The sequence below is a fragment of the Scleropages formosus genome, chromosome 19 (assembly GCF_900964775.1).
Source record: "Scleropages formosus chromosome 19, fSclFor1.1, whole genome shotgun sequence".
NCBI classification, from domain to species: domain Eukaryota; kingdom Metazoa; phylum Chordata; class Actinopteri; order Osteoglossiformes; family Osteoglossidae; genus Scleropages; species Scleropages formosus.
In genome coordinates, this window is record NC_041824.1 from 429987 (window position 1) to 456717 (window position 26731).

At 43.3% G+C, this 26731-nt stretch overlaps 1 protein-coding gene across 1 annotated transcript in view; it reads right to left on the minus strand.

The window, feature by feature from the left end:
• The window catches only part of LOC108927728 (glutamate receptor ionotropic, kainate 3), a 96306-nt gene that overhangs the window by 3859 nt on the left and 65716 nt on the right, over window positions 1-26731 (minus strand). The window contains exons 10-14 of the mRNA XM_018741196.2: window positions 24875-25078; window positions 17041-17264; window positions 13374-13492; window positions 5611-5828; window positions 313-538 (exon numbers count right to left, since the gene is read on the minus strand). Coding sequence (XP_018596712.1) covers window positions 313-538; window positions 5611-5828; window positions 13374-13492; window positions 17041-17264; window positions 24875-25078 — 991 coding nt within the window. The remainder of the gene's footprint in view (window positions 1-312; window positions 539-5610; window positions 5829-13373; window positions 13493-17040; window positions 17265-24874; window positions 25079-26731) is intronic.

A 26731-nucleotide genomic window follows, 5' to 3' on the forward strand; every position in this document is an offset into this window, starting at 1 on the left:
GTATTGTTTTCAGGAGCCTTGCTGTCACACATACACTGTGGGAGGAAACTCACATAAGCATGGAGAGAACATGCAAACTCCACACAGACTGAGCAGGGATCAAACCCATGTCCTCTCACACTACCCAGGCACTGTGAGACAGCAGTGCTACTCGCTGTGCCACCAGTATGAACAAACTAAATTAAGAAAAGATTTACGGTCTGAGTTGTGTTCAGAATTTCAGGAGCCACTGTATTTAATTTGGATAACAGCCTCTATTATTTGGTAGTAGTACAGTGTGATAAAAAAAGTTGGGTCATGCTCATTACTTACCAATTGGAGTACCAATGCCATATCCCTTGCTGTCTATTATACCTCCAACTTGGGTCAAGTTGCAATTCCTCCGTGTGATATATTCAATGGTCGTGGACTCCATCAGCAGGGCATAGTCAGATCTGAGCACCCTCTGGATGCCCTCTTCACTAGATTTGACCAGTGAAGTACTTTGCTTGCTGCTCATGAAGGCCCACATTTTCTCAAAAGTGGAGACCTTGGATTTCTGGAAGCAAACGGGAAGAATGATGTGAACAGGGTGTGAGTGTTAGCGGACAAGGGGCTGTTTCAGCAGCACATACCGCCGCATCGTCCTCCAAAGCCTTAAATAGACACTGCATTTTTAGATGTGAGAGAAGGAACTTGGAAAACTTAACAACATTAAAACCTTAAAGGCTAAACCAGGTTGTTTCTTTACTGAGGAAAAATTACTACATTGTTTAACATGACATCCCATCTATGTTTTTGCTACAATCTACAAATATGAATGTAAGAAGTACAATTTGATTGGAGCATGATCCTAAAACCACGCAATTGTGAATTTGCACAAAAAAAGGAATATTTTACTGTGAAAAAAAATGTCAAGTGGTTATTACAGCAGAAAGAAGAAAGCCATTTTTAAAACAAGAAAACTGAAGAGATGGATGTTAATTACCAGATTAACAGAGAGACAATTCCTATCATTCCATTTTAGTACAATGGAGACTTACAGCATAAATATCTGAAAATAAGCAAAAATTAAATTTGTGCTATTATCTAAAATTTTAAGGCTTCTACATTTTTGGAGAAATGTATAACATTTTGAACATGGAAACAATCCAACAATTGTACTTGCTATTTTTACACCTCTTTGTACAAAGAGTGTTATAACTTGCTACAAAAACTCCACAAATAAAATAAAAGAAAAGAAGATTTGAAGGAAAAGTTCATTTTCTATCAGCTGCATTACATCGTCAGACTTTGCCTTTGAAATGTAGAATGTTGCCCTTGAAATTATTCTGTTAACCTTGAGTGTCTGTTATTCTTTTTAGCTCAACTATTACCTTTTTTCCCCTAATGCCCAAAGGTAAATGGCAAGTGAAAAGCCATTTCAAAGCAGCTGTATGGTGGCTTTCACACAGCCTTTATGCATCTGTTATCCTTTCTTTTCCACAGAATACAAACAAGTCAGTGAACATAATAAAGAAGTAGTAGGGCGTGAAGGAACTCTGCTGTACCTGTAAATATAAGAAAAGCAACATGTATATATGTACTGCTCCTCTGAACGACACAGAATTCACATGATGGCAATGCATTATGGGAAAGCCCCCTCATCCACCCTCCCAAGGGTCGACTTCAACGTGTAACCACAAAACAGACGGGCTGTCATTCAGTCTGCTGCTGGGTCTGCTTGCCTGCGTGATCCACATCCGGCTCCCCTACTCCATGATGCCGCTTGATGTAGAGGTTAGGGTCTTTGCCAAAGTGCCCACAAAAAGTGACAGCTGTACAAGTTCCAAGAAAGACTCTGGGCCTCTCTCAGCCCTCTCTGCCTTCACAACCGCCGCGCCTGGATTTCCTCCTGCACTGCAGCTGGGCTTCTTTCTCCGCGTCACTCCCTGCAACCCCCTGAGCACCCTGGGAGTGGTGAATTTGCTTTTGCCAGGCAGAGGCCCTTAAGGTCCGGTATAGGCTTCAGTCAGAACATGGGCTCCAGGCACCTGCTCCTGACCACAACACTCAGGTGCCACTGACATCTAGTAGAACAGTCAGCAGCCTTGTCTTGCAGTGCAAGTCCCAGCTGCACCAATGTCACCTCCCCATCCTCTGTTTCTTCATGCCACTTTCCCTTTGCCTGCGCCTTCTTCCAGTTCCGGCAACTCTTCTCCCAGTCACTCGAGAGTAACACAAGCTTTGGCCTCTTGTTCCCACAGGCGATGTATCTTGCTGTTGAAATCTTTGTTCATTTGGCAATCTTTGGGTTATGTGCTCACTTCAGTTCACTTCTGTCTTCATCCCACCTCTGACACCAATGTAACAGTCTGCCTCAGCCATGTTGTCGGTGGGGTTTCTGAATAAAGACTCAGGAGATGGAAGTGAGGGAATACAAGGCTTATTGCTACTTGGCATGGTCAAAGAACAAAACTCACAGAGTGCACCAGCCAAAGCTCTTTTAACACATAGGGGTCATCAGGCCCCATAACGCCCAACAATATCCCTCCTTTCATGTGAAAAGCAGGGATATAAGGTATCTTAGCTAAATTCAATTCATTACCGTCACAAACATGATATATGACAACAAAGGAAATGTCTATGAATTGATTTTAGTGTTCAATCTGAAAAGCTGCAAGCTCTGTCAAAAGTGTTTGACAGTGTTCAAAGAGTTGTCCCATTTCAAGGCTAAGTGAGTTTCATATTTCGTTTGATTCATTTTACGTTCAAACGAAGAGCTGCACAGGATCAATAGCTAAGGATCCTTGACCAGATAAAGGACCCTCTCCTCAGAAAGTGCGGTACCCAAGAAAGAAGCTCTGAGGTCAGAAAAGTTTTAAAGCACATCAGCTACGTCTGTTTTGCCCATTCCAGCTGTCCGTGTCCTCTTCCTTTCTCCTTTCCCTGCTCTTCTTTGCGCTCATAACAATCTCCTTTCCCACGTTAACTCGGAAGCTTATATACAACTGATCTGCTGCAACATTCATTATGTCTGTTAGAAAGATGTGCTGATGGGATCTCAGCCAACCAGCACGGGCAATTACTGAAAACATGTCTGTCTCCAAACTTCTAAATTCAGGAGTGCAATAACATCACCCGAAAATAAAAATCACCACACTTACTAAAACTGTGTCTCTATGACACTAGGTTGTCTCAGGCAAAGCTGGAGTTTTCAAATGATCCTTCAAAGTGCTTGTGAGGGGTGGGGGGCTTGCCAGTAGCTGAAGTAAGCAGCAGGTCAAATGCAAGTTGTAGGACACAATCCTTGATTTTGTTCAAGAATGAAAAAGCACTGCAGACATTGTTCTCATTGAGCTCATGCATTATAATTTACATTGAGGCCAAATGAAGGAATCTCGCCTTGCCCGAGGCAAACTTCCGCTGCCAAATGTGCAAGGGTGTCGGATTGTAATTGCTGGTCTGTGGGAAGGAAGGTTAAAGTGCTGGTTTGGTCTTGAGCTTGCCTCATGGCCTCACCAGGGGGCTTTGGCCACCCTTAATTTACTCCCATCTTGTGAAGCCCTGAATGATGTTCCCAGTGTTAACCTCACACTAATGCATCTGTCACTTTGTGATACAAGACAGACTTCATGGCCAGCTAGGGGGAGAGACTGTCCCCGTCAGTTCCGCTGCGGACATAGCCTTTAATTCTGTGCCTGCTTAAAAAAGTCACGACACATCACTGTCACTGGGGAAGCCAGTCAACTCAAGCCAGAAGCGTTACAAATTGTCCAGGAAGTAACATAAACAGCGCCAGGCAGAAAGCAAGAACATACCAGGATCGACTTTCTTTATGTCAATGGGCCGACACATTTCATGCATTTGAAAGTTTAAGTAATGGTAATGAAGAAGGGTTGCAGTTTGAGGTTCCTGCTTCATACCTTGCAAGGAGTTTTTGAGGATTTTCAGATGTTTTTAGTTTTCTGATGATTTTCTCCAGTGCGACTTTACAGTAAAAGTAAGCAAATGTGGGTAGTGCACTTCAGTGACCTCAGTAAATACACAAATAACTATGAAAGGGGGTATAAAAACCATGGCATAAGCAGTGCTAAAAAGTATGTGACATGTGACAGAATAAAAAATTAATGCCTGCTAGCTCCACCCGGGAAAACCGTGTATTGATAAATGAAAACTGTCTAATGTTGAACTCCTGCAATCACAGCTCACACCAAAAAGGTCAAATCACCAAATAAATTCAAGAAAGAAGTAGCTGCGTAAAAAAATAAAATATTGTGTTGTTTTTGTTCTTTTTTAAATATCAGTTTAAACCTTTAAGCAATCAAGGCTTTTGCAGTAATACACACACACATTTTCTGAACCGCTTGTCCCATACGGGGTCGCAGGGAACCGGAGCCTACGCGGCAACACAGGGCATAAGGCCGGAGACACACCCAGGACAGGACGCCAGTCCGCCACAAGGCACCCCAAGCGGGACTCGAACCCCAGACCCACCGGAGAGTAGGGCCCAGTCCAACCCACTCCCCCTTTGCAGTAACACATTAAACTCAAATGATCTTTAACTGAAAAGCGATATTCTTTTTTTAAGAAACAAGTACTAATGTGAGCCACTGTGAACACCCATACCAGTGACTAACGTAATGTGGAACTGAGTGATATATGAATCCATTTTAGCATCTTGCTAACAAATCCAGGGGGTCAACCTTACTAGTTTGTTACTTAGCCATTTATTTCCAGTGACTCAGTGTTTGACTCACTTATACAGCTGGGTGTTTTACTGAATCAGTTCCAGGTACTATGAGAACAGCAATGAGCTGGACTTGAACTAGTAAACTTCAGGCAACAGACACATTTCCTTAAACGCTACTCCAAATGCTTGTTCGCGCTGAACAATCTTATTTTCTTTCCCTCAAAGTCTTCCCTTATGTTCAACACTCACACTCACACTCACTCACAGTGGCTGAAAGTGCTTGTCCCGAGCGCGGTCGCGGTGAACGGGAGTCTAACGCGGCAACACAGGGCACAAGGCTAGAGGGGGAGGGGACAGACCCAGAACGGGACGCCAGTCCATCGCAAGGCACCACAAGCGGGACTCGAACCCCAGACCCACCAGAGAGCAGAACATGTTCAGTTCACAGAACTTTCTGTCTTCATACAATTTAAAGTAGTATTTTCTGAACTTGAATGTCTTTCTGTGTCTTAGAAATATATGTAAAATCCCTTTATAAAGATTATTTTGCAAACAAAAGCCAATAAATAAATGAGGGATGAACTGGAAAATCTGATTTTGCAGTGGGAGATAAGACAGCAAATTTAATAATTAAACAAAAATTTAAAAAATTAAAAAAAGACACAAACACACACACACACAAGAGCTTCTGCAGAATCTTATTTTTTCTGGATGGAAATACTAAACTTCTGCAAAGATGTTATTTAATTCTATACTGCTAATTTTTTACTTGATTGCTCAGAACGGCACACTCATTGAGCTCCGACCAATTAAATTCACGATGACACTGAAGACCAAGCAGAGGAATTTTTGTGTTTACAAAACTTTTTTGTGAAGAACACATGACAAGGATGCAGGAAACATTACATTTTCTGTTCACCCCACAAAATAGCCCTAACCAGCCAGATCCCGAGGTTCACCTTGAAGAAGGTCATGGTTGCTCCATCCCGGACCACACCGTACTCTATCTTTGTCTGTTTGGCCAGATCATCCGCCGACTCCACTGGAGATTCCATGCGCTCCACAGTAAGGAAGGCAGCTAAGTTGGCCGTGTAGGAAGATATTATGATGAGAGTGAAGAACCACCATATCCCACCAATGATCCGGGTAGAAAGGGCCTTGGGCATCAGTTCGGAGCCTGCAGATCGCAGAGAGTGGGGAGATATCAAAAAAGGGTTTCTTATCAAATGCACAGTGTTTACAGTATATGCAAGCCGTTATCCTTTCTGCCAGATGATGGGGCTAAATATCAAGCTTCCGATACATATGTTATAAAAATCCTGCATCCTATATTCTGAAAAGTAATTATTCCAGTACTATTGGAAATTTCTATCACTCTCTATAATTTTATATACGTATCTACAGTATGTACTGTATGTAAGTATTTTTATATTGATATACTTATTTATATGATTGTCCTGATAATTCTCTTCTTTTATCATGACTGCTACTTTTCAAGTTTTATTAAAGTTTAAACAAACAAACAAATAAAATCACATATTTTTAAACTCAAGGAAAGAAAACTAAGAGCAAGATAACTGAAATTACTGTATATTTTAGGGAGGGTAAACAAGTTTCGGAAAAAGAAACATGGGCATAAATCCAGAGACCAATGTTACACATTGCTTTATAGTTTTTAGTTTGAAATTTTCATACAGCAATAAGTAACTCACAAACAGCACCATCTTTTTCTCTTTCCAAAACTCCTGTGATAGTTGGAATTCATTGGCTATTTTACATATTAAACACTACCTAAATCACTTTCACTCACACACACACACACACAATGGCTATGACTGCTTGGCTGATCAGGGTCACAGGAAGCCAGAGCCTAGCCCAGCAACACAGGGTGCAAGGCTGGAGGGGGAGGGGACACACCCAGGACAGGACACCAGTCTGTCACAAGGCACCCCAGGTGGGACTTGAACCCCAGACCTACCTGAGAGCAGCACCTGGTCCAACCCACTGCACCACCATGCCCCCCTCTAACTAAAACACAAACACACACACACACACACACACACACACACACACACACACACACACACACACACACACACACACACACACACACACACTCTCTCAGAACCGCTTGTCCCATACGGGGTCACGGGGAACCAGAGCCTAACCCGGCAACTCAGGGCGCAAGGCTGGAGGGGGAGGGGACACACCCAGGACGGGACGCCAGTCCGTCACAAGGCACCCCAAGCGGGACTCGAACCCCAGACCCACCGGAGAGCAGGACTGTGGTCCAACCCACTGCACCACCGCACCCCACTCTAACTAAAACATGTAAATTAAAATTTCTTCAGTCACAGTAAGAAATTATCCCTTCTACAAACAGAATCTTAAACAGGTTACTTAGTACAATTAAGAATTATATTACTCATAAAGCACAGGATCTCATAAACTTCTGTAAAAAAAGTAACCTTTTCTGAAAGACAGTCCTAAATTTGTATTGATAGGTTTTCAACTTACTGAGCCACTGATGATAGAAGTCGGTGATAGCAATGCTGCTCTATTTCTTTCACGCATCCTTTATGTGATTTAGAGTGAAAATATTCTTTTTACCACAACAATAATATTAAAACCAAGTGTGACTCATAACATCCAGTGCCACATTCCCATAAAGATTATTTTCACTGATTTAGCAGACACTTTCTTCCACAGCAACTTCCAATGAACTCTATGTAGTGTTACTAGGCCACACACCTTATTCACCATGGTAACTTGCACTGTTAGATACACTACTACCCACATTCTCTTACACCACCCAGGCACTGTGAGACAGCAGTGCTACCCACTGTGCCACATGTAACTCTAGGGTAGAGGTTTGTGTTACATTTAGGTGACACTTTTCTCCAAAGCAACTTATAGTATGAAAGCACTTACAACTATTTACCCACTTATAGAGCTTGGTAATTTTTACAGGAGCAATTTAGACTAAGTACCTTGGCTCAAGGGTATTACAGCCAGAGATGAGGCTCAAACATGTGAGCTTGGGGTCCAATGGCAGCAGCACTAACCACTACACTACCAGCTGCATCTTGTTTTAAAGAGGAATGTTAGGCTGTTTCAAGAACCTTTCAATAAATAATTGTAGAAAACACAGAGAAAAGTCTGGATTGCCTATGAGTTTAAAATATATGAAAAATGTCTGAAATTTACCTAGCTGCTTATCATTTCCACATTTCCCATCTCTACATACCAGAAGACATTTAAATAATCACTGTGGTGTAAAATTAACAGGATTTTTAATGTTTGCTTTTTATTTGTTACAAATATTTATATGTATCTGACATTGGAAACAAAGCAGAGAAAGACTTACATGTATGGCATGCTCCATACTGCCTGCAGCTAAAAGTAATAATAATGGGACACACAGCATCCTGGGTTCAGATGGTGCAAAGAAGGATATACAGGCAATGCCCATTTTAAACATTTATTAGAATATCAGCACACAGAGTGGGGGGGGGGAAAAAAACCCTCAGCCCAAAGATCCCTTTTCCTTAAGGACCTTCTTAAACATGGGAGCTCCACAACTAGATAAGTATTCAAGGCAGACTTCCCAGCTTGCTCAACATCCCCAGGTCTCCCCCCCTCCTCCTGCGAACCACAGTTACCCCATTATCTTCCCCCTAAGTCAGCCTAGTGGTTGCACACTTACTTTACTCATTTTTCCCATAATGCAACTATTTACAATAAACATTTTCCCGCTTAAACTCGCAATAACGCTGGTCGTTAAAATAACAGCTGTACACTAACAGTGCTATTAAGACGGATGCAGCATACAGCCCATGCCAGCACAGACACAACTGTGATCAATAGAAATCAGCACTAATTATTTAAATTTCTCACCACAGTGGGTCTTCTATCCATCTGAAAGACCAGAGATGAATCAATGTAATTTGAAGTTGAGATGAAATTCCAAAATTTGCCATTTGATTCTCACATCTTCTCCTATCCACCACGTGACCCAAATCTCCAGATGTCTCTGATCCCATAGCTAATGTGTTTTTCTTCTCTAATGAAAGAATTTGCTGGCACCCAAGCCTTCACTTTTGCATTGACCTGAATGAAAAATCTCAGGAATTTTCACCATGTGTTTCCACAGACCAGACCACAGACCACAACAAAAGCCTTAACATGTTGAGTACTAGAAGAATAGCCATAACAAACCTTCTTTTGACAGCTCACACCTATGGCAATAAAAGCTCACGGAGAAAGGGTCGGGACGCATGAGCATAACTCTGCAGCAAAAATCAGACTCACAAAGTTCACACGTAACCATTTCCATTTCTGCACTTTCCAAGTAACCAATATGTCATAAATCACTGCTCAAGGTGCCATCTATGCAAGAAAATGGCAGAGGATTTTTTTCCAGAGAGTGCGCTGATAATGAACACCTCTCATACTGCATTCTTCTGAGCACAGACACTACAGGGAAAGAGACGTCAACAACAAGGTGGAGTCTCCCCCTCTGAACCAGCTGAGCCCGAACCCGACTCTGAGACGAACACGAGGTACTGCAGCGAAGAACAGAAAAACTTGTTAAGAGAGCGACAGAAATGAAAGGCATTCATACATTCATTTCTGATGCTTTCCAGTTCGGAGATGTATGCAAAAAAGTGCATTTTCTGGTTTACACGAGTGTTCCTGGGAAGTTTTGGCATTCAGAACTGAGCTCAACCTGTTCAAACAGCAAAAAGTAGGGAAAGTACGGTGAAAGTAATGGATTTAAAAAGTAAAAATGAGTGTTCTTGTTTAAGGTGGCATGGTGGTGCCTGGGTGGTGCTGGAGGGAGTGGCTTTCAATCCCACTTAGTGTGTGTGCCTGTTCTTCTCCCTGTGTCTTGCGTGGGTTTCATCCCGCAGTCCAACACTCGCAGTTCTAGTGACCTGGTGATGTTAAACTGCCCGTAATGAGTGAGTGTGTGGCTACCCTGCAATAACTTGTGTCCCATGCAGCGTTTACCCCATCGCCTTGTGCGCAGTACTGCCGGTATGGGTTCCGCTTCACCACGACTCGGCTTTAGAGAAGCAGTTATTGAAATGGATGGACGTTTTCACTTTATCTGAATTTTTCAAATACGGGACAAATATAGGTACATTAAACAAAGGGAGACAACCCTGCAGAAAGAAATTAACTATTTAAACAATCCATGAAAATAAGCTATTTTGCAATACAGCAATTAAAAAGGTGAATGTTAAAGTTTACAGAGAGTTAAATGATAAACTTAAAAAAAGAAAAAATATACAGAAAACCATTATCTCTTTAAGATATCAAACATTTAAGTGTTGTTGTTGCAACACAAATTAAAAACATCCAGAAGTAATGATTGTACAACACAGCCCTAGAGCCGAAATCTGAATCATTTTAAAGAAATCAGTTTTAACATTTTATGTATCACGTCTCTTAACTTACACGTCTTCACCACTCTTTAAATAGTCCTTCATTTGTTGCCATATTTGAACAAAAACAGAGAGTCTGTCTGATGGAGTCCAGCTCACTACTTCCAAGAGAAGGATGCTGGAACCCCAGAGCCAGATTTCAAACGTATCATGTCTGCTTTCCATTTTGAAAAGTGGAGCCCAAGCAAAGCTCTGAAGCGAATGAAACAGTGACTTGTATTGACACAACACTTGTGTATATTCTTCGGGGCTTCTGATCAAACTTCTTACATGTCTACACCAAATTCTGTGTCCCACTCATGTTTGAATTTGTTTGAATCTGTACTGACCTCCTCTAGCAACATATTATAGAAGGAAGAAGGTGCTGCACCATCAAGAGGTTATTATTCATATCAGCACTTGATGTTCATCTGTAAACTCTGGAATACACTTTGTTGGTAATTCCCTGATTTTTAAGTATCTGTGGAAACTGGAAGAGAGCAATGCCTATTTATCCTTAAGGTGATGTTCAAAACTTGATGTCAACGTCTCTTGTTGTTTTGTCCCCCAAGGCAGGAGGAAATGCATGGTTACTGTATGCTGGGCTGTCACTTTGGAGTTTTTGTTTCAAATTATTTGAAACTAAATTGAAATGAATCTGTATGAAAATTCAAAGGAATTCTGCAATGTCTGGACATAACACTGGGACTTCTTTCATATTACAGGGATCCCTGAATCAGTTCCTGAAAACAGTGTATATTGAAATTTCTGACAACAAAAGCTTATTTCCCATTATTTTAAATGGGAACGACAATAATGGATTCCAGACCCATCCACAGGCCCTAAACCAATTGTACGAAATACCACTAAATGATCTATAACTGCAATTATACCGAAATTTTGTATAAAGAGAGTTTGTAAATGAAGCGATAGCTGTACTACATGATCATACCTGTTCAGCACTCTAACTTTTGTGCTTGTTGAATGTACGTTTAGTCATTTTCACCTTGTCAGTATATTGTTTCTGTGTTTACATATATTGCTGTAGAGAAGTGCCACATGTTCGTAAGATACCAGACACAGGACATGGGTAGGACCAGGATAATTTCACCATTTTGACAGGAATATTTGCTCGCAGTCTGCGGCCTACAGCATGGAGCGGCTGTACAGCAGCATAAATTGGAAAATCGCTCAAGTAAATGAACTCTCTTCAGATTTGGAACACGGCACCACGTCGACCTTCATGACATGTCAGTGACCTCCTACTGGAAACAAAGGGACTGGCTGAAACCATGATGCATTTGACAATGGGATCCCATGGTTCTCCATTTCCAGTCTTACCTCACACTTTACACTGGCTTATGATGAGAAGTCCGTCACAAACTAAAATGAAGAGAACTGAAATGAACTTGTAGCAGCTAAATGTGATGTAATAAAGGAAAGGGGTAGAAAGACGATAGGGAAACATCCCTTTCAAATGAACCGGCTCCAAAATATTTCCTGTTTCTTTTCTCTCTCTTTCTCTCTGCCTGATGCTTGTACCTGTGCAACGGTATTTACGCCACAGTGGAAATAAAAAAAGAAAGCTCTGCCCAGCTACACCATTGTGTTGTTGCTAACAAGCACTTCCATGATCCTTTTCTTACCCACAAGTCACATGAAATTTACTCATAACCAACACAAGGGTAACAATAATAAATAAAAGGACATCTTTAAGTGATTTTAAAAACAAAAAAAAATGGAAATGGCTGTTATTGACCTTGAGTTGCAGACATCAGCTGTCCATAAACTAAGAGGTGGAGGTTTTCCAAGCTGATGAAGGATGGTGAAGGTGCTGGTAACTGGAGCTGAACAGCTTTAGAAGCCTATTTTAGATGTAGAAGGAATAGGGTCTCCTACAGCTTGTTCTCCTTCTTTTTGTCTCTTCCTTCTCCACTCTTTGAAAAACTAAAGGCAGCACGTAGTACTAGTAAACATCTGTTCTCTCACCGGTGCAAAAGGCTGCATGAGCTCACAGTAAAATGCTTTATATAACATATCTTGCTCACTTTAAATCTATAGACTGACGGTGTTTCACTCCCAGCAGCACAAAGCAACTGCTGAATCGGATACGGTGTGTCATGTGCTGGAGACCTTGAAAAATGTGTCACAGCAAGCTGTCCAAGTGGCACAGGGCAGTGGGAGGCAAACACCTTGGAGCCGGCGTGTTGTCGCTACTGATAATTCTAACTTGCTGACGCTGTTTTGTTGCGTTTTTTTTCCTCTGTCCTTACCACCCCCACTCACCCACCCTACCCCAAATACCATCGCACTGCCTGATCCTGTTCACAGAGCCCCGAACCAGAGCTCCCTGGCAGTGAGGAAAAGCAGAGCAACATGTTCATTAATGGAGTCCTGCAGACACAGCTCTCAACTCTCATGTAGCGATTGCTTTTCGTCTTGAGATACAAGGTTAAGCCTCATCCCACTGACTATTGCCACTACGTTAGTTTGGCCCTGCCTTCACAAGTGGTGCGACCTCGTGGAAGCAAGAAGGTCCTTGTTCTCCCTCCTCGGTCAAGGTGTGTCAGAGGAACGTGGGAATCTGTTTGCTTGACAGATGAGGAATGCACCAGACCAGTACAGTATCACCGCCTTGAATGGCAGGCCTTATGCATGGGAAGAGATAATGCATCGAGCTCAAAGGATCATGGAATGGAGCAGCAACCAGGAGGCATTCTTTGTTTTGGCTTCAAAAGGCAAACACAGCAATAACTGCAAAGCAAAAGGCTGCATTGGTAGCCAGTAAAACTGCTCTCTAGATCAGACATGCGACTGAGATGAATTCATCCCAGAAACAAGACCTTCATCCACACCCAGGCACACCCATGAAATATTGTGCACAGCAGATATAGCTTGCCCTGCGTTGCCCTGGACCAAGCAGGCAAACCGTGTCTGGAGCGATTCCACGACAGTTTCCTTCGATGTGAGAGGAGACCCTGCTAGACGTGGCAGTTACTATTTTAGGATGGAAGTGTGGTTGTTTTTCTCTCCTGCCAAGTTCTGACAGTTAGCTGACATATTTTCTCTTCTGTGTGTTCATTGTGCACGTTGCTTGGAGAGAACGTCATTCATTTTAACGTAATTTTAAACTGTTTTCCACTTGTTCCTGACAGGAAAGACACCTTAAAAATAGGAAGTCATGTAGACTGTCAAGCATCGGGGTGGGGGGTAGCTGGGGTGTGGATGGGGTAGCAGTGGGAGTTTGTGTTTTGTGGAAGGATGTAGCATTGTTGAGAGAAGCACCACTGTACCTTGCTGCATCAGAGATCCCACACCAAACCAGAAGCTGTTGAGAAGGGTAAAGTTGTTCTCCACCACATCTGAACCCGGGTTACATGGATGGGCATCGTACCACTCGTAGGGGCTGAATCTAATGTAAGAAAGGAACGGGATAGAAATGTCATGGAGAAATATACTTGATTTCAGTGCCAATGGACATATACAGTAGATTTATGCTTTAACAGAGTCTATAGGAAAAGGACAGGAACACTAGCAACTGAGACAACAACATATACCCCATCACTGCAGTTCTTGCAACTGTGGTTGTCAGGTAAATTGAAACTCTCATTGCAACAGTCTCAGCCTTTGAACACACAAGTTCAACCCCTTAAAGACAATGAAAGACACCCATAAAGATCTGAACTGCACTCGAATACGCACATTCTCTGAACCGCTTGTCCCATACGGGGTCACAGAGAAACGGAGCCTACCCAGCAGCTCAGGGTATAAGGCCGGAGGGGGGGGGGGGACACACCCAGGACGGGACGCCAGTCTGCCGCAAGGCACCCCAAGCGGGACTCGAACCCCAGACCCACCAGAGAGCAGGACCCGGTCCAACCCACTGAGCACCGCACCCCCGTCGCACTGGAATAATGAATCCAAAAGCAAATTATAATGTGACGAGTCATGAGTTTCTTCGCTGGAAGTTGTTTAGTTGATTTTCAGAGGAGCAGCTCTTTAGAAACTACTGCTTGAAATTACTCCCTTTGGAAAAGTGAACTGCATCGCTGTATCGTTCAGCGTGTACAATCATGGTAAGGCCACTGACGTTGGGGCCTTTACTGAGCCAGCAACCACTAAGGAAGAGCATGTGGCACCTCACAGCGTGCATGATGCCCATTACCATATGACGTGACAAACATTTGCAGGCTTTTTCTGCTAAGCTTCCACCTCCGACCTTTACGACAGCTGTCAGAACGCCTCCCACATGGTGGCGGATCAAAGTGAACATCACGGCGTTGTCAGAATGCACATCTCGATACCGATGAAGCCGCATTCCAGGCTGTTCTCTGTGCGTCTGCTTTTAAGATGTAACTCTTTCAATGAGGTAAAAATACCACACTCGCAATACGCCAGACATTGAAATGTCACTTGCTGAACAGCAGCAAAGAACTGGGTCAATGGAACTTGATTGGATATGTGCCTGTATGGTGCTGTGATTTTCTAGAACTGTGACTAAATGTGATAAAATATGTACCTTTCAGAGCAGATTAAACAGTCACACTGACAGGTGGATTCGCACTAAAACGCTGGTAAACACAAGAGAAAATGTGACAAGTATTACTGTACCACTTCCTAAAAACAATTTAAATTCTTTTTGTATGACCGGGTTACTTTTCGTTTTCAGCTGCCAAATGAGGATCAGGAAGCATCTTCGAAGGGCCTTGTGTAGGTGGCAGGTCTTGTGGAAAAAGACACCACCTTCATCGTATTTGTGCTTCTGAAAGGGCTCATGCATGCATTGAAACAGTAGAAGAAGACAACAGATGAAGGAAAGAAAGACTTCCAAGTCAGCACACCTTGCTGTGCCACTAAGGTCTGCACTGCTCTATTTCAAATAGCAGCAGATTTTTCCCTTCTGTTGCATACAAAGTGCAGTGTATTTCTGACACTGACACACACACACACAAAGACTGCGGTGCTTTGAAAAGTAAAATAAATACATCTGAAGACATCTGTTCCCACGGGGACATAATCATTTCCACAGCAAATTAAAAGGCAGGTAATTAAATGTTGTGTCCATTTCTTCAGGCACTCAGACATGTGTTACAGGAGCTCATTATTATTATTATTATTATTATTATTATTAAGTCCAGCAGCATCAGCATGTATATCAGTTTTTGGAGAAAATTTGTGACCACCAGCCATAAATATTTCTTTTGATATATATTATATATATATATATATATATATATATATATATGTATATGAAACAAGCTTAAATGGTTTTTGCCTGTGGTCAGAAATCTTTGGAGTCTCCAAAACGGCAGATAAGCTTCTCTTTCGGTGCATCTGTTATCATAATTACAAACAAACTGCTTCTGTTGTCTTCAGTCCCACAGGAAACACCTGCAGCAGCAAACTTTTGAAAATTGAATGTCTGCCAGTGCATTGTTTTTCTGGATGATAACAAACAAAAAAAGAAAAAACTATTACACACTTACAGAAGCATTTGTGCTTATCCACACTGGCGCCGCACTGGGCTTTACACGTTAATCTCTTTTCCTCTGCGTGCTTTTCGTGCTACGTTCCAAATGTATATTTTCCACATTCCTTGGCCCTGGACTGATGCACGACCCCAGTGATCCCCCCTCGACTTTTACATCCTTCACATGATCTCTGGACTGAAAGGTGCTGGTAACACACTACACTGGATACGTGATGGTTTTACCCCATAAAACCTTGGTTAGCGACCATGATTTTTGTGTGAGTGCTGTCAGATGGGTTGAAAAAGTTTGACCTAACACTACAACCACAAAATATTTTTCACCATATACATAAAAGCTCTGTTTTTGAAAGATTTCTTTCTTGTCCACTGCATTAGGTTTTCCAGTGAGAACAAAGTATTGCCTGTAATTCCTTGAATTTGAAGGCTGTGCCTTGATTTCGATTCACTCACAATTACTGCAAAACAAATACATTTTGAAAGGAAGCTGTATGAGAATAAGGCTGAAATAAGTGACAATTTGAAATGATGTTTGTGAATGGTACTGGTATTAAACCACCAGAGTATAGCCAAGAAAAAAACGTAAACTGCTCCTTCTTCCTAAAACATAAATCTTAGTATTCAACGGCAAGCAAAGTACAATTTTCTATACGCACCTTTGTCAGAATAAAACGAGAATGTTGATGACATTCATGATTCTGTCCTCTAGCATGATGTACCCTTAGAATTTTATTTCCCAAATGTCACTTTGAATATGTTAAATCTATTCCCCAAAAGGCAAAGTTTATCTGATTTAAATTTAAGATTAGTGTTTTCCCTTCTGAAATATAAGAAGTAAATTATATAATAGGGAATTACAATAAGTTTTCTGCAATGACTGCCTCCAGATCTACATTTCCTTTTATTAACTGACAGAGAAGAACCAACACCATTTACTTTTCTTTCTTCCTTGTTATTCCCCCAATGCAGACTGATTCTGTCGGCTGATATATAGTATATGTCATTCCACAGAGAAGCAACTGAAGAAAAACTATGTGCATATTTGCCTATGCAAGTGACTTCAAGATGTATTTTATAACTCCCAATAAACAACAATAACAAACAAACACATGCTGTACTCCCAAACTTTTTTATTTTATTGGCTCTTCTTTGTACTTTAATCGTATATATGTGTTTTACCTTGAGACACAAATCTAAGTCTCATTTTAAAATAACTTTTTAATACTGATAATGTGGTCCTGACATCTCTGTGGTTATGAGAATTGAATTTATGTGTTACTTTTTGATCATATCACTGACTTATTCCAAGGCATTAGTGTTAGTTGCTTTAGATTAGAATGTCTGCACAGTGTGTAGCATGTAATGTACAATAAACGTAGCTGGATCGTTGCTGACCAGATCCATGCAGAATTTTTGGAGTAAGTGCCCTGGATGTTATGTCAAGGCCATTTTAATACTAGTGCGACACCCACCTGGCAATAACAAAGAGGACACAGCTGACTCCCAGGTAAGCCAGCAAAATGTACACCCAGATGTCAGGGGTCATTGGGTTCAGGAAGGAGAAAAAGCCATTGGTGGTACTGTTGGGCTTTCGGTAGAGGATGCTGATGCCCATGCTCATAAATGGTTTGGAAAAGTCAATGACTTTCTCTCGTACAAATGTGATGGTCAAGGGTGCCACAGCCAGGTCAGCTTTCTGCAAGGAAAAGGGAAAGCCAAAAGAAATCATTAGACTGGAAAAAACATTCAGAATTAATATGAAATACCCATGTTGAGGGCGTGGAGTTCATTTCTGCAGTGCCAGGTATGGTGTAGCCTGTTGGTAGTCTCTATCCATGCCACCGGTTCTGACACTCCCACCCGTAGGAGTAGATCTTATCTGCGCTTGCTGTATAAACTGATGAGACAGCCCATCAGATTCACAGCACCGGAAATCCAGCCCAAAACATAGGCTTAAAACCACAAAGCAGACAAATGATGCTGCATCCAGCCTGGGAAAAGCATGGCCAGCTGTCTGAAAAAGATAGGCATCCAAAATCTCAGTCTGGAAAGAGCTGGGATTAACAGCAAAAACAGTAAAATGCTACACCGCATTGGAGCTTTTCTCCAAAGAAACATTTCATGACCTTCCCAAGAGCCTACCAAGTACATAGCGTCTCCCAAGGTGCAAGATATTCTGCTGAATACTAGAACTCTGATTTAAGCTATCTTCTTTCTGGCTAAAGATACAAACTTGGTGGGCAAAGAACCCTCTGTATCGCTCATAATGGCTTGACTGTCCTAATATGACCACCGAGCAATTCTCCAAGCTTCTTCACACGGAGTCTCCCAGTGATCTGACACAGAAAGAGCAATTCCTAATTATACACACTGCATATTTATAAGGTCACCATTCACATTGTGTCACTTCCACCTTTTTTCTCCAGGGCTGAAAAGGAGGTTAATGAAACCAGCTGCCTGTCACACTTGGGCGGCTCATGCCTACACACATTGTAGCTCACAAAGAGTCTTCCCTCACTAAGTCACACTCCTCCTTTGTCAGCGTTAAGGGAGCAGAACAATGAAAAGTACGACTGTAAGTGTTTCATGTTGACAGTGGGGTGGAATCTGAAGGAGCCAGCAGATCACGAGGCTCACAAATCCTCTTCAGAAACAAAGCATAGTGACAAAATGTTTTAAAATAATGTAATAACAGCAGTAGTTTGGTTTTGATTTTCCACCTCAAAACATCTCGAACCTCAGAATGCAGGTTTTTGTACATTTCCAGGTATATTATGGATTGTTTCCTGTAGTCTCTTTTTATTTGACTGCACAAGGTCATAATCGGGTGGTCCCCAAAACCCATCATCAGTCGAAAATATCGTAAGCCGAAAATGCATTTAATACACGTAATACACACCTGTGTATGACAGACTAGGAGTTGTGAATCGCTGCGGCCGCCCAGCATCGCGAGAGAGTATCGCTCCGCGTATCACTTACCCGGGAAAAAAGCTAAATTCAAAGTACCGTTTCTACTGAATGTCTATCGCCAGCTCACCATCGTAAAGTCCAAAAAAGCGAAACCATCGTAAATCGGGGACCACCTGTACAGGCAGAGACAGAACACAAAAGATTTGTCAATATGTCCACATCAAGCTAAGGGTCCAGTTCAAGATGTTACTACAGGTGTGATCATGCGGCACATTCTAATAACCTCCAGAAGGGTGTCCAAACCTTCGAGAATTCCTCAGTTGTCACATATATCAAATGTTAATTTTTCCAGTGGAAGAAACACTTAAATATTTAAGCACTTTAGTCACCCATATATTTACAAAGGGAACTTCTGGGGTGGACAACAACACCGAAACACATTTTCATCCCAAGTATGCAAGAGTAGCCCTTTGCAACAGACGGAGGCGGACCCAGGTCGGTGCAGGGTTACCGCCGGTGTTTATTTACAGAAGCGCGCAGGAGAAGACAAAGGGGGAGGGAACGGGGGGAACCGGGAACGGATGGGTCGGGGCAGCGTTCCGGGGACGGCTGCGTCGTCCGGGGGCTCGGGATCGGGGCTTCGGGCGTGCTTGTGCTCGGGGACAGGGTTCGTGTCGGTCAAGGTTTCTCTGGGTTTTTGTCTCTCTCTTTCTCTCTCCTCTCTCTCTCCCTTCACTGGCGGGTCCGGGGTAAGCAATAGAAACAGCTATCAGTCCCAGCTGCGGCTGTCTTACCTCGGGCTCCGCCCCCCTTCCCCGCCACCTCGGCGTGCTACACCCATGTACCATAAAATTAATGAAATAAAATGAAACAGTGTATGATGTTGAGACTATCCCCTCAAGTTGTTTGGGGTTATGTGCTGTTCCACAGTTTTTTCTGTCTGTACTCTACTGTCCTTTTCTAAAACTGCAATAAAGTGTTGAAGATGTAAGTATATATCAACATCTGTATCTGGCAGTTTTTCTTAGGCCATTTATGGAGTTATAGATCTGATCGTTCAGTTATTTCTTAAAAGGTTTCAAGTCACCATTTTTTTTTTATCCGTGAATAAAAATGGCACATCCAACATCCCATCAGACAACCATTTCTGGAGCACGGTTTGATGAATTGTTGGCGGGAGGTCTGAGCTGAGGCCAACAGGAGATCGTGAAGAAAGTCAATTCAGGTATCTCTGAACATCTTGCCAAGCTAGAAGAGTGTTGAATACAGGATGAGAAAATTTTGGGATAGAAAAGGGATCTTATAAAACTTCTGACTAAAAAGCAGAGATCTTAACAGTCTTTTATAGCATGACACAGACTTCATACTGACGCACAGAGAATCTGGACTATCCTGGAAGCAAATCATTTGTCATTTGTTTCATCTGTGGTGCCAAATAGTAAAATGTCATATCGGTACAGAAGTCTCAGACTGTCTGTCTTTCAGTTGACAAAGTTTGCGGAGATTCATTCTGGGTGTTTTTTTGTCCCAGAAACTAAGGTGTCAAATATTTTTAAAAAAAATATCAAGAGCAGCAGTGCAGATTTCAGATCACTTATGGCAGATGAGACTTTGTCTCCTGTGATCTCATTAATATTCGTACCACAAATTGCATGTCTGGCAGGACAGGAAATTTCTGATTACTCGTAACGATAAGATCCATAAAAATGCATTGTTACATGGTTTGTTTCAGTTAAATGTATGACATTCGTGACACACGTCAAAGAAACAACGAGAAACGACACAGGAAGATACAGAGCACTAAAAGGCAGAATGAACAAGCCAAACACTAATTAATGTAGCTGACCAGGTCAAAGCAGGGTAACCTTACACTCACCCATTCGCACACTACGGGCAATTTAGAGCCACCGACCCACCGGAACCGCATGTCTTTGGACTGTGGGAGGAAACCCACACGGAAAACATGCAAACTCTACACAGACTGCGTGGGGCTCAAACCCACATTTACTGATCAAAGTAGTCTTTGCCGGTCCCTTTTTAATGCTTCTGCCAAACCGCCAAAGTCACATGGCATAGCAGCTAATCTTCCTGTTGCGATCCCGGCGCAGACGGAAATGTCCCAAAGTGCCGGTCAGTGACCATGTACGGTCTCACTGTGCCTATGTGATACCCTCATTATAAGTTGCCCTCGGGCATTTAATTTCCATCAGGACAACAGCATCAACAAGACCTGGTTCCACTTATTCCAATCAATGAAGGGAATCCGTTATAAACTTCCAAATAAAGCACAGCTGGAACTTTGTCTCAGTGCAGACAGAGCGAAGGCACAGCACTCAGAAAGTCACCTTTCTGTGTCCGAGTCTCAACAAGGATTAATTAGCAACAGGCAGTAACAAATGGAGACTTAAGGCAATTATTAAACTAGCATCACAGCACAATTAATGGGATCATCTATTGTAATGAATCACGCTCAACAAGGCCGTTGCATGTTCGCTGCTTTTCCCACAAGCCCCTTGGTTTGGTGTTGAGCTTTACAAGTGAACGGCGAAGGAAAGAAGGAGTTCTGTGCTTCGTGTCATAAAGGCCCCTTTTGTGCTTGTTTCGGGGACTACGTTCTCACCCTCTCCAGGGTTCCGCTTCCTGCGTACACCAAACAGCACAACTCCCGAGTCTCGCCGAGCATAAAAACACTTCTTTTTCTTGTCGTTTGATCCTCATCTGACAGAGCTGGGACCTACCAAGATAAATGAAGATGTCTTGCAGCTTTTAATAAACCAATACAGCCATAATGCCATTTAATAGATGTGTGAGGGCCAAAGGATTTGTGTAATTCAGTAATGAAAGTATGATTTATGTGGCCTGCTGCTACGACAGGCTGAATGTATGGCCCTCTGGTTCAGCACCATTTTATCAGCGAAAAGCGGCCGAAGGCCGGTTCCTTTTCTCATCGTTTCTTTTGTAAATCTACAAAGACGTCGGAGCACATGTCCCACGCTGCCTGCATCCCCCTGTAAGGTCCTGCACTGTGATATACACTGGTGACCCACCCCAATACCAGCAGTTAATTAAAAATTTTAGGGGGTTAATAAAAACCTCTGTTAGAAAAAAATTGAACCAATAAATAATTCTGACAGCATGTGTTGTTAAACTTTTTTTCCTCTGCACCCGTCCAGAATATTATGGGAGGAGCAGGAGCTCAGTGACAGTGTCTACAGCAAACATGGCACATTCTCATTGTGCCTGCAGACCACTTGAGGAGCTGTGGCTGAAACGCTGCCCTTGCAAAGTAAAAGAGGAAAAACCACTCGTGGACCTGCTTTTAATCACGATGGGGCTGAACATTTTGCCCAGTCATTGCTGTGAAGAGATAAGGCCTCCAGGTGTTTGGCCGTACGGAAACGCGGTATCTGTCCGCTCTCCGCCAGAAATCGATGATCAGCTTTCGCAGCCTGCTCCCGACTTCGCTATTTGGGTCAACCAACTACGTTTTACCTTATCTTGCGGCAGCAGGGGGGAGCGGAGGTGCAGAGCCGCATGATGAACCCCCTGTTAAACAGAGAGCGGACAGGGCTGCGGGGCACGGGAAGGGCGGTACGGACACTAATGGAGGAATCCTCTCGAGCACGAAGGACTGGAGTCGAAACCGAGACCCTGAGCTACAGACAAAGGTCGCAGATGTTACATTTCACACTGCACAGTTAATGAACGTGAAATATCAATATAAATCAGCATGGACAACAATACTGTGCCTTTGTACATCATACCTCATATAACTGTGATGATTTCAAAGGCACACTAGATATTGCAGAAAAAAGGTTAGGAATCTAGATCTGAGAACGTTAAAGAAATATTATCATGTGTATAGACACGTACAGTAGACACACGCGTGCTGATTGAAAATGCTTGTCCCAAGTGGGGTCGCAGGGAGCCGGAGCCTAACCCAGTGATAGAGGGAGCGGGGTCAGAAGGGGAGGGAACACACCCAGGGTGGGACACCGGTCCATCGCAAGGCACCCCAAGCAGGACTCGAACCCCAGGCCCACCGGAGAGCAGGACCCGGCCAAACCCGCTGCGCCGCCGCAACCGCTCGCAGGATGTATAGGCAGTACATATAGGAGAAAAAAATGTAGTAAAATTTGGACTGTAACTTGCACTCCTGCACAATCAAATCTTATTGATGGAATAAAGAAAACTACAAAAAAATGCTGTATATACAGTATAGACCTGTTCTGTGTCCTTTTTTTTCCAAAGACTTCGATGGTCCCAGCTGACCTGACCCCTCGGCATGCTGTTGTGATGTGGGTCTGCAGCTGCATTAATCAAAAGTGAAAGTCAGTAGGAATATCTTGTGCACTGCCTGGGTGGACAGTATCTCTGGGCTCTTGTTCAGAGGGAAAGTCGGGGATCAGCATGGAAAACACGGCAGAATGCATAGAAAAGCTAGTCAAAACACTCTGTGTGTGTGTGTGCGTTTCCGTGCGTGCGTCCGTGTGTGTGTGAGTGCACGCGTGTGTGTGTGCATGTACAATTTTTAACTGCATGCCTTGCAGAGTATTTAAAATGATGACCCTTGGACGCCCCACACTCTACATGATACAGGTTATTAGTTTGATGCCACACTGTACACTGAAACCTGTGTTTTCACCATACACGTTTCCATTCTGCGAAGACTTTGAAAAAACACACTTCCATGTGTTTCTCAGGTTACAGACGCAGACCTGATCAGACACTCAGCTCTTAGGTGGCCACAGAAGGACAGGGAGCGCCCTATAAACACTGTTTCGCACTCAGCAACCCCATCACGCTCTGTGGAAACATTTCCTCTCTGCTTCGTGTGAAACTTGGACTCTGTTCACTTTTCACCATGAACAGCGGCTGCCGACGTGAGACAACAGGCGTTTTCACTGCTCTTTTTCCGTCAGAAATCATACGGCCTTGACACACACACACACACACACACACACACACACACACACACACACACACACACACACACACACACACACACACACACACACACACACACACACACATTTTCAGAACCGCTTGTCCCATACGGGGTCACGGGGAACCGGAGCCAACCCAGTAACACAGGGCGTAAGGCCGGAGGGGGAGGGGACACACCCAGGACGGGACGCCAGTCCGTCGCAGAGCACCCCAAGCGGGACTCGAACCCCAGACCCACCGCAGAGCAGGACTGTGGTCCAACCCACTGCGCCACCGCACCCCCAATGCCTTGACACATGGAATTAAAAAAAATACCTGCATACCTGAGAAGAGGAAGAATAAAAGCACCTTTAGTCCTGCGTGTCCTTTGCCTCGTTGTCGCATCACTATTGTACGGATAAGTCTGCATCAGCGCAAGCTTCGATCACAGAGTCCTCAATGCTTGTCCACTGGATCGTGTGGATCCTCATCTAAAGGGCACCTAGACTATTAAAGCCACCTGCTGCCCCCATCTTTCTCATCACTGGGGCAGAAGGACAACAACAGAGCCCCTCTGCAGCAGATCAGAACATGAGCTGCTTCCAGGGAACAACTCATCCTGCTACATATAGCTGATGCTTTTCTCCAAAGCAGCTTACAATGTTAAGGTTGCAATTATTAGATGCTTACAACCATTTACCCATTCATACAGCTGGGTAATTTTACTGGAGCAACTGAGGGTAAGTACCTTTGCTCAAGGCTACTACAGGCAGAGGCGGGGATTAAACTAGCAACCTTTGGGTCCAAAGGAAGGGGCTCTAACCACTATGCTACCTGCCACCCTGCTGTCCTGCTGTCCCGCTGTCCCAGTGTCTCGCTGCCCTGTCACAGCGTTGCTAAGCTCAAGCTCAGTAGGACAAGTTCCCTTCCTTAGCCGCTGCGGCACCTCCCCACACATTTGTAAGGGCCTTTTCCAAATCACAGTAGTTCACTTGGTCGTTACAAACATTTTCCCGCTTTATTAGCTGGCAACCGATATGTCACACGGTGCTCATAATTAGCAGCATAATTAGGGTTATTTCTGCACTCAGTACATTAGGCCTCGTACACAATAGCAGGATTTTCAGAAAATCTCTCGTCATATTTGTCTTTGCAGCAGAGAACATAGAAGAGGCAGCCCGACACCTGGACACCTTACAGTTTTCAAACGCAACTATCGCTGTAGCAAGAATTTGTTTCACTGCACATTCCTGACAGCAGTTGTACTGAAATTTGAACGGCACACAACACAGGACTGCTGTGCATTTCCTATTGATTAAAACTATTGATTTTAACCACAAACAGGTTCTTCCCCATTTATACAGCTAAAGCTACACACAGCAGCAGGTTCCGTTCCGGCACTTAAAGCGGCAGAGTGACAGAAACAGGGTCATTCTGCAGGTACCTTGGATGGCACCTTCGATCACTTACGTGTTCCATGAGTTCCTTGACCATGCCGTTCCACTGGCCCTTCTCATCCTGCGAGCCGTACTTTCCATCGGGGACCAGGCGGATCTCGTAGGTGAAGCCCAGGATATTGGCGAGTTCCTTCAAGAGGTCGATGCAGAAGCCCTCGAAGCGGTCGTTGCCAACAAGCACTTTGTCAGATCTTTTATACATGACATACGGCTCCTCCTGGATGCGTGCGCACGCACACACGCACACACACACACACACACACACACACACACACACACACACACACACACACACAGGAAATATATGGGTCAGCTGGTGAAATCAGTTGTTTGTTTAACACACACTGAAATAAGGGTGTAAAAGGGTAAATAATAGCAATGCTTGTGTGTGTTGTGTGTTTTGGGTGACTATTCTAAATTGTGGAAAAGGAAGTGACGGGCTTACTGATCTGTTATCCTCCATTACTACACTCTTTCAGCATTGCCAGGTGTTTATTATAATAAACATTGCACTAGGGACGTCGTCTGTGTGTCTTCATGTCCCCCAGATGCACCAACACCCACATTGGCTGCAGACTTATTGAGAACTCTTTTCCAAAAATACAAGAAGCACACATGTTTTGTATGGAAAAACAACTTTTTTCACTGAACGTGAAAACATTCACTTTTACTCATTTAGCAAAGGCTTTTCTCCAAAGCAACTTACATTTCAAAGAAAAAGACACCGCAAGAAGACTAAACTTTAAAAATGTATTTCACTTGTTCAGAATTTTCTTGCAAAATCTATTTTACAGACTTTACTGTCCTTGCAGGATGGCAGAAAACAACAACAGAGGCCTAAAGACATTGACTCGCTGTGTCATTTAGCGTGTTTTCACCGAGCGAATGTGAACTTTGTGGCCAAGGGGGAGGAGAATTGTTTACGGAACAACACATTTATATCTGTGCTCCTGAAAGTCTCATCTTGTGCACTTAGCAGTAACAGGAGAGAGTAATCGCCTCTTAAGATGAACTTGTGGAAACTGCCTGTGTTTTACGACGTTGTGTCCCACTCGGTCGCAGGACATCACGCCATTTATTACTTACAACAGGCAGACATGTTATTCATAAACTCCTCCCTGGGCAATCGATTGAGCCATCAAGGTGCCCTCTGTTTTACGTGCGCCCGTCCTCCCCCGGCACGAGGCAGCGCAACTACACACAGTGGAAATGAAAGAAAACAAGCAATAAAAAGTCTGTTCAGAGCACGTAAGCAACATGGAAGCTTTCAGCTGTAAGCTGGAGAAGGTAGGAGTTTTGGTGAAAATGAAAAAGTTCACTCAAAACTGGAAACTGATTTTTGTACTGCCATGTACATTTTTCTAATTATCTAAGAGGTAAAATAATTGTCTCTTAATGATATTCCCAGCTCATAAATAAAACGCTTAAAAATTAAATCTCAGTATCAATTACAAAGTCATCTTCACATTTTTTTCTTAGTAAAAAAAGGGCATCATCCCTCATTCACATTTTTCTTTCTTTTTCGCCATGCTTGGCATCCTGATTAAATAGCAAAAGAGGCATGTGGCCGCTTAGCAAACACCATGGGCTTGGCACCGTGTCGCCGCGAGACCCTCCAGGTACCACCACTGTCCCTGTCACTGATCTTTCCCGTGGATTTCACTCAGCCAACAGTAAGCAGAGCTGTGGTTCACGTTTCTCATTTTTGCTGGCGTCCTCTCCAGCTGCATTTAGTAGATACAAAAGCTCCCACAAGGCAGAGATGAGCACAACTATCTGGAAAAGGGAAGTTGGTCTCACTGCCCATCACGACGCCACTGTAATTGTACTACACGTCCCCCACTACAGCAGTGCCCGGATGATGCATCTG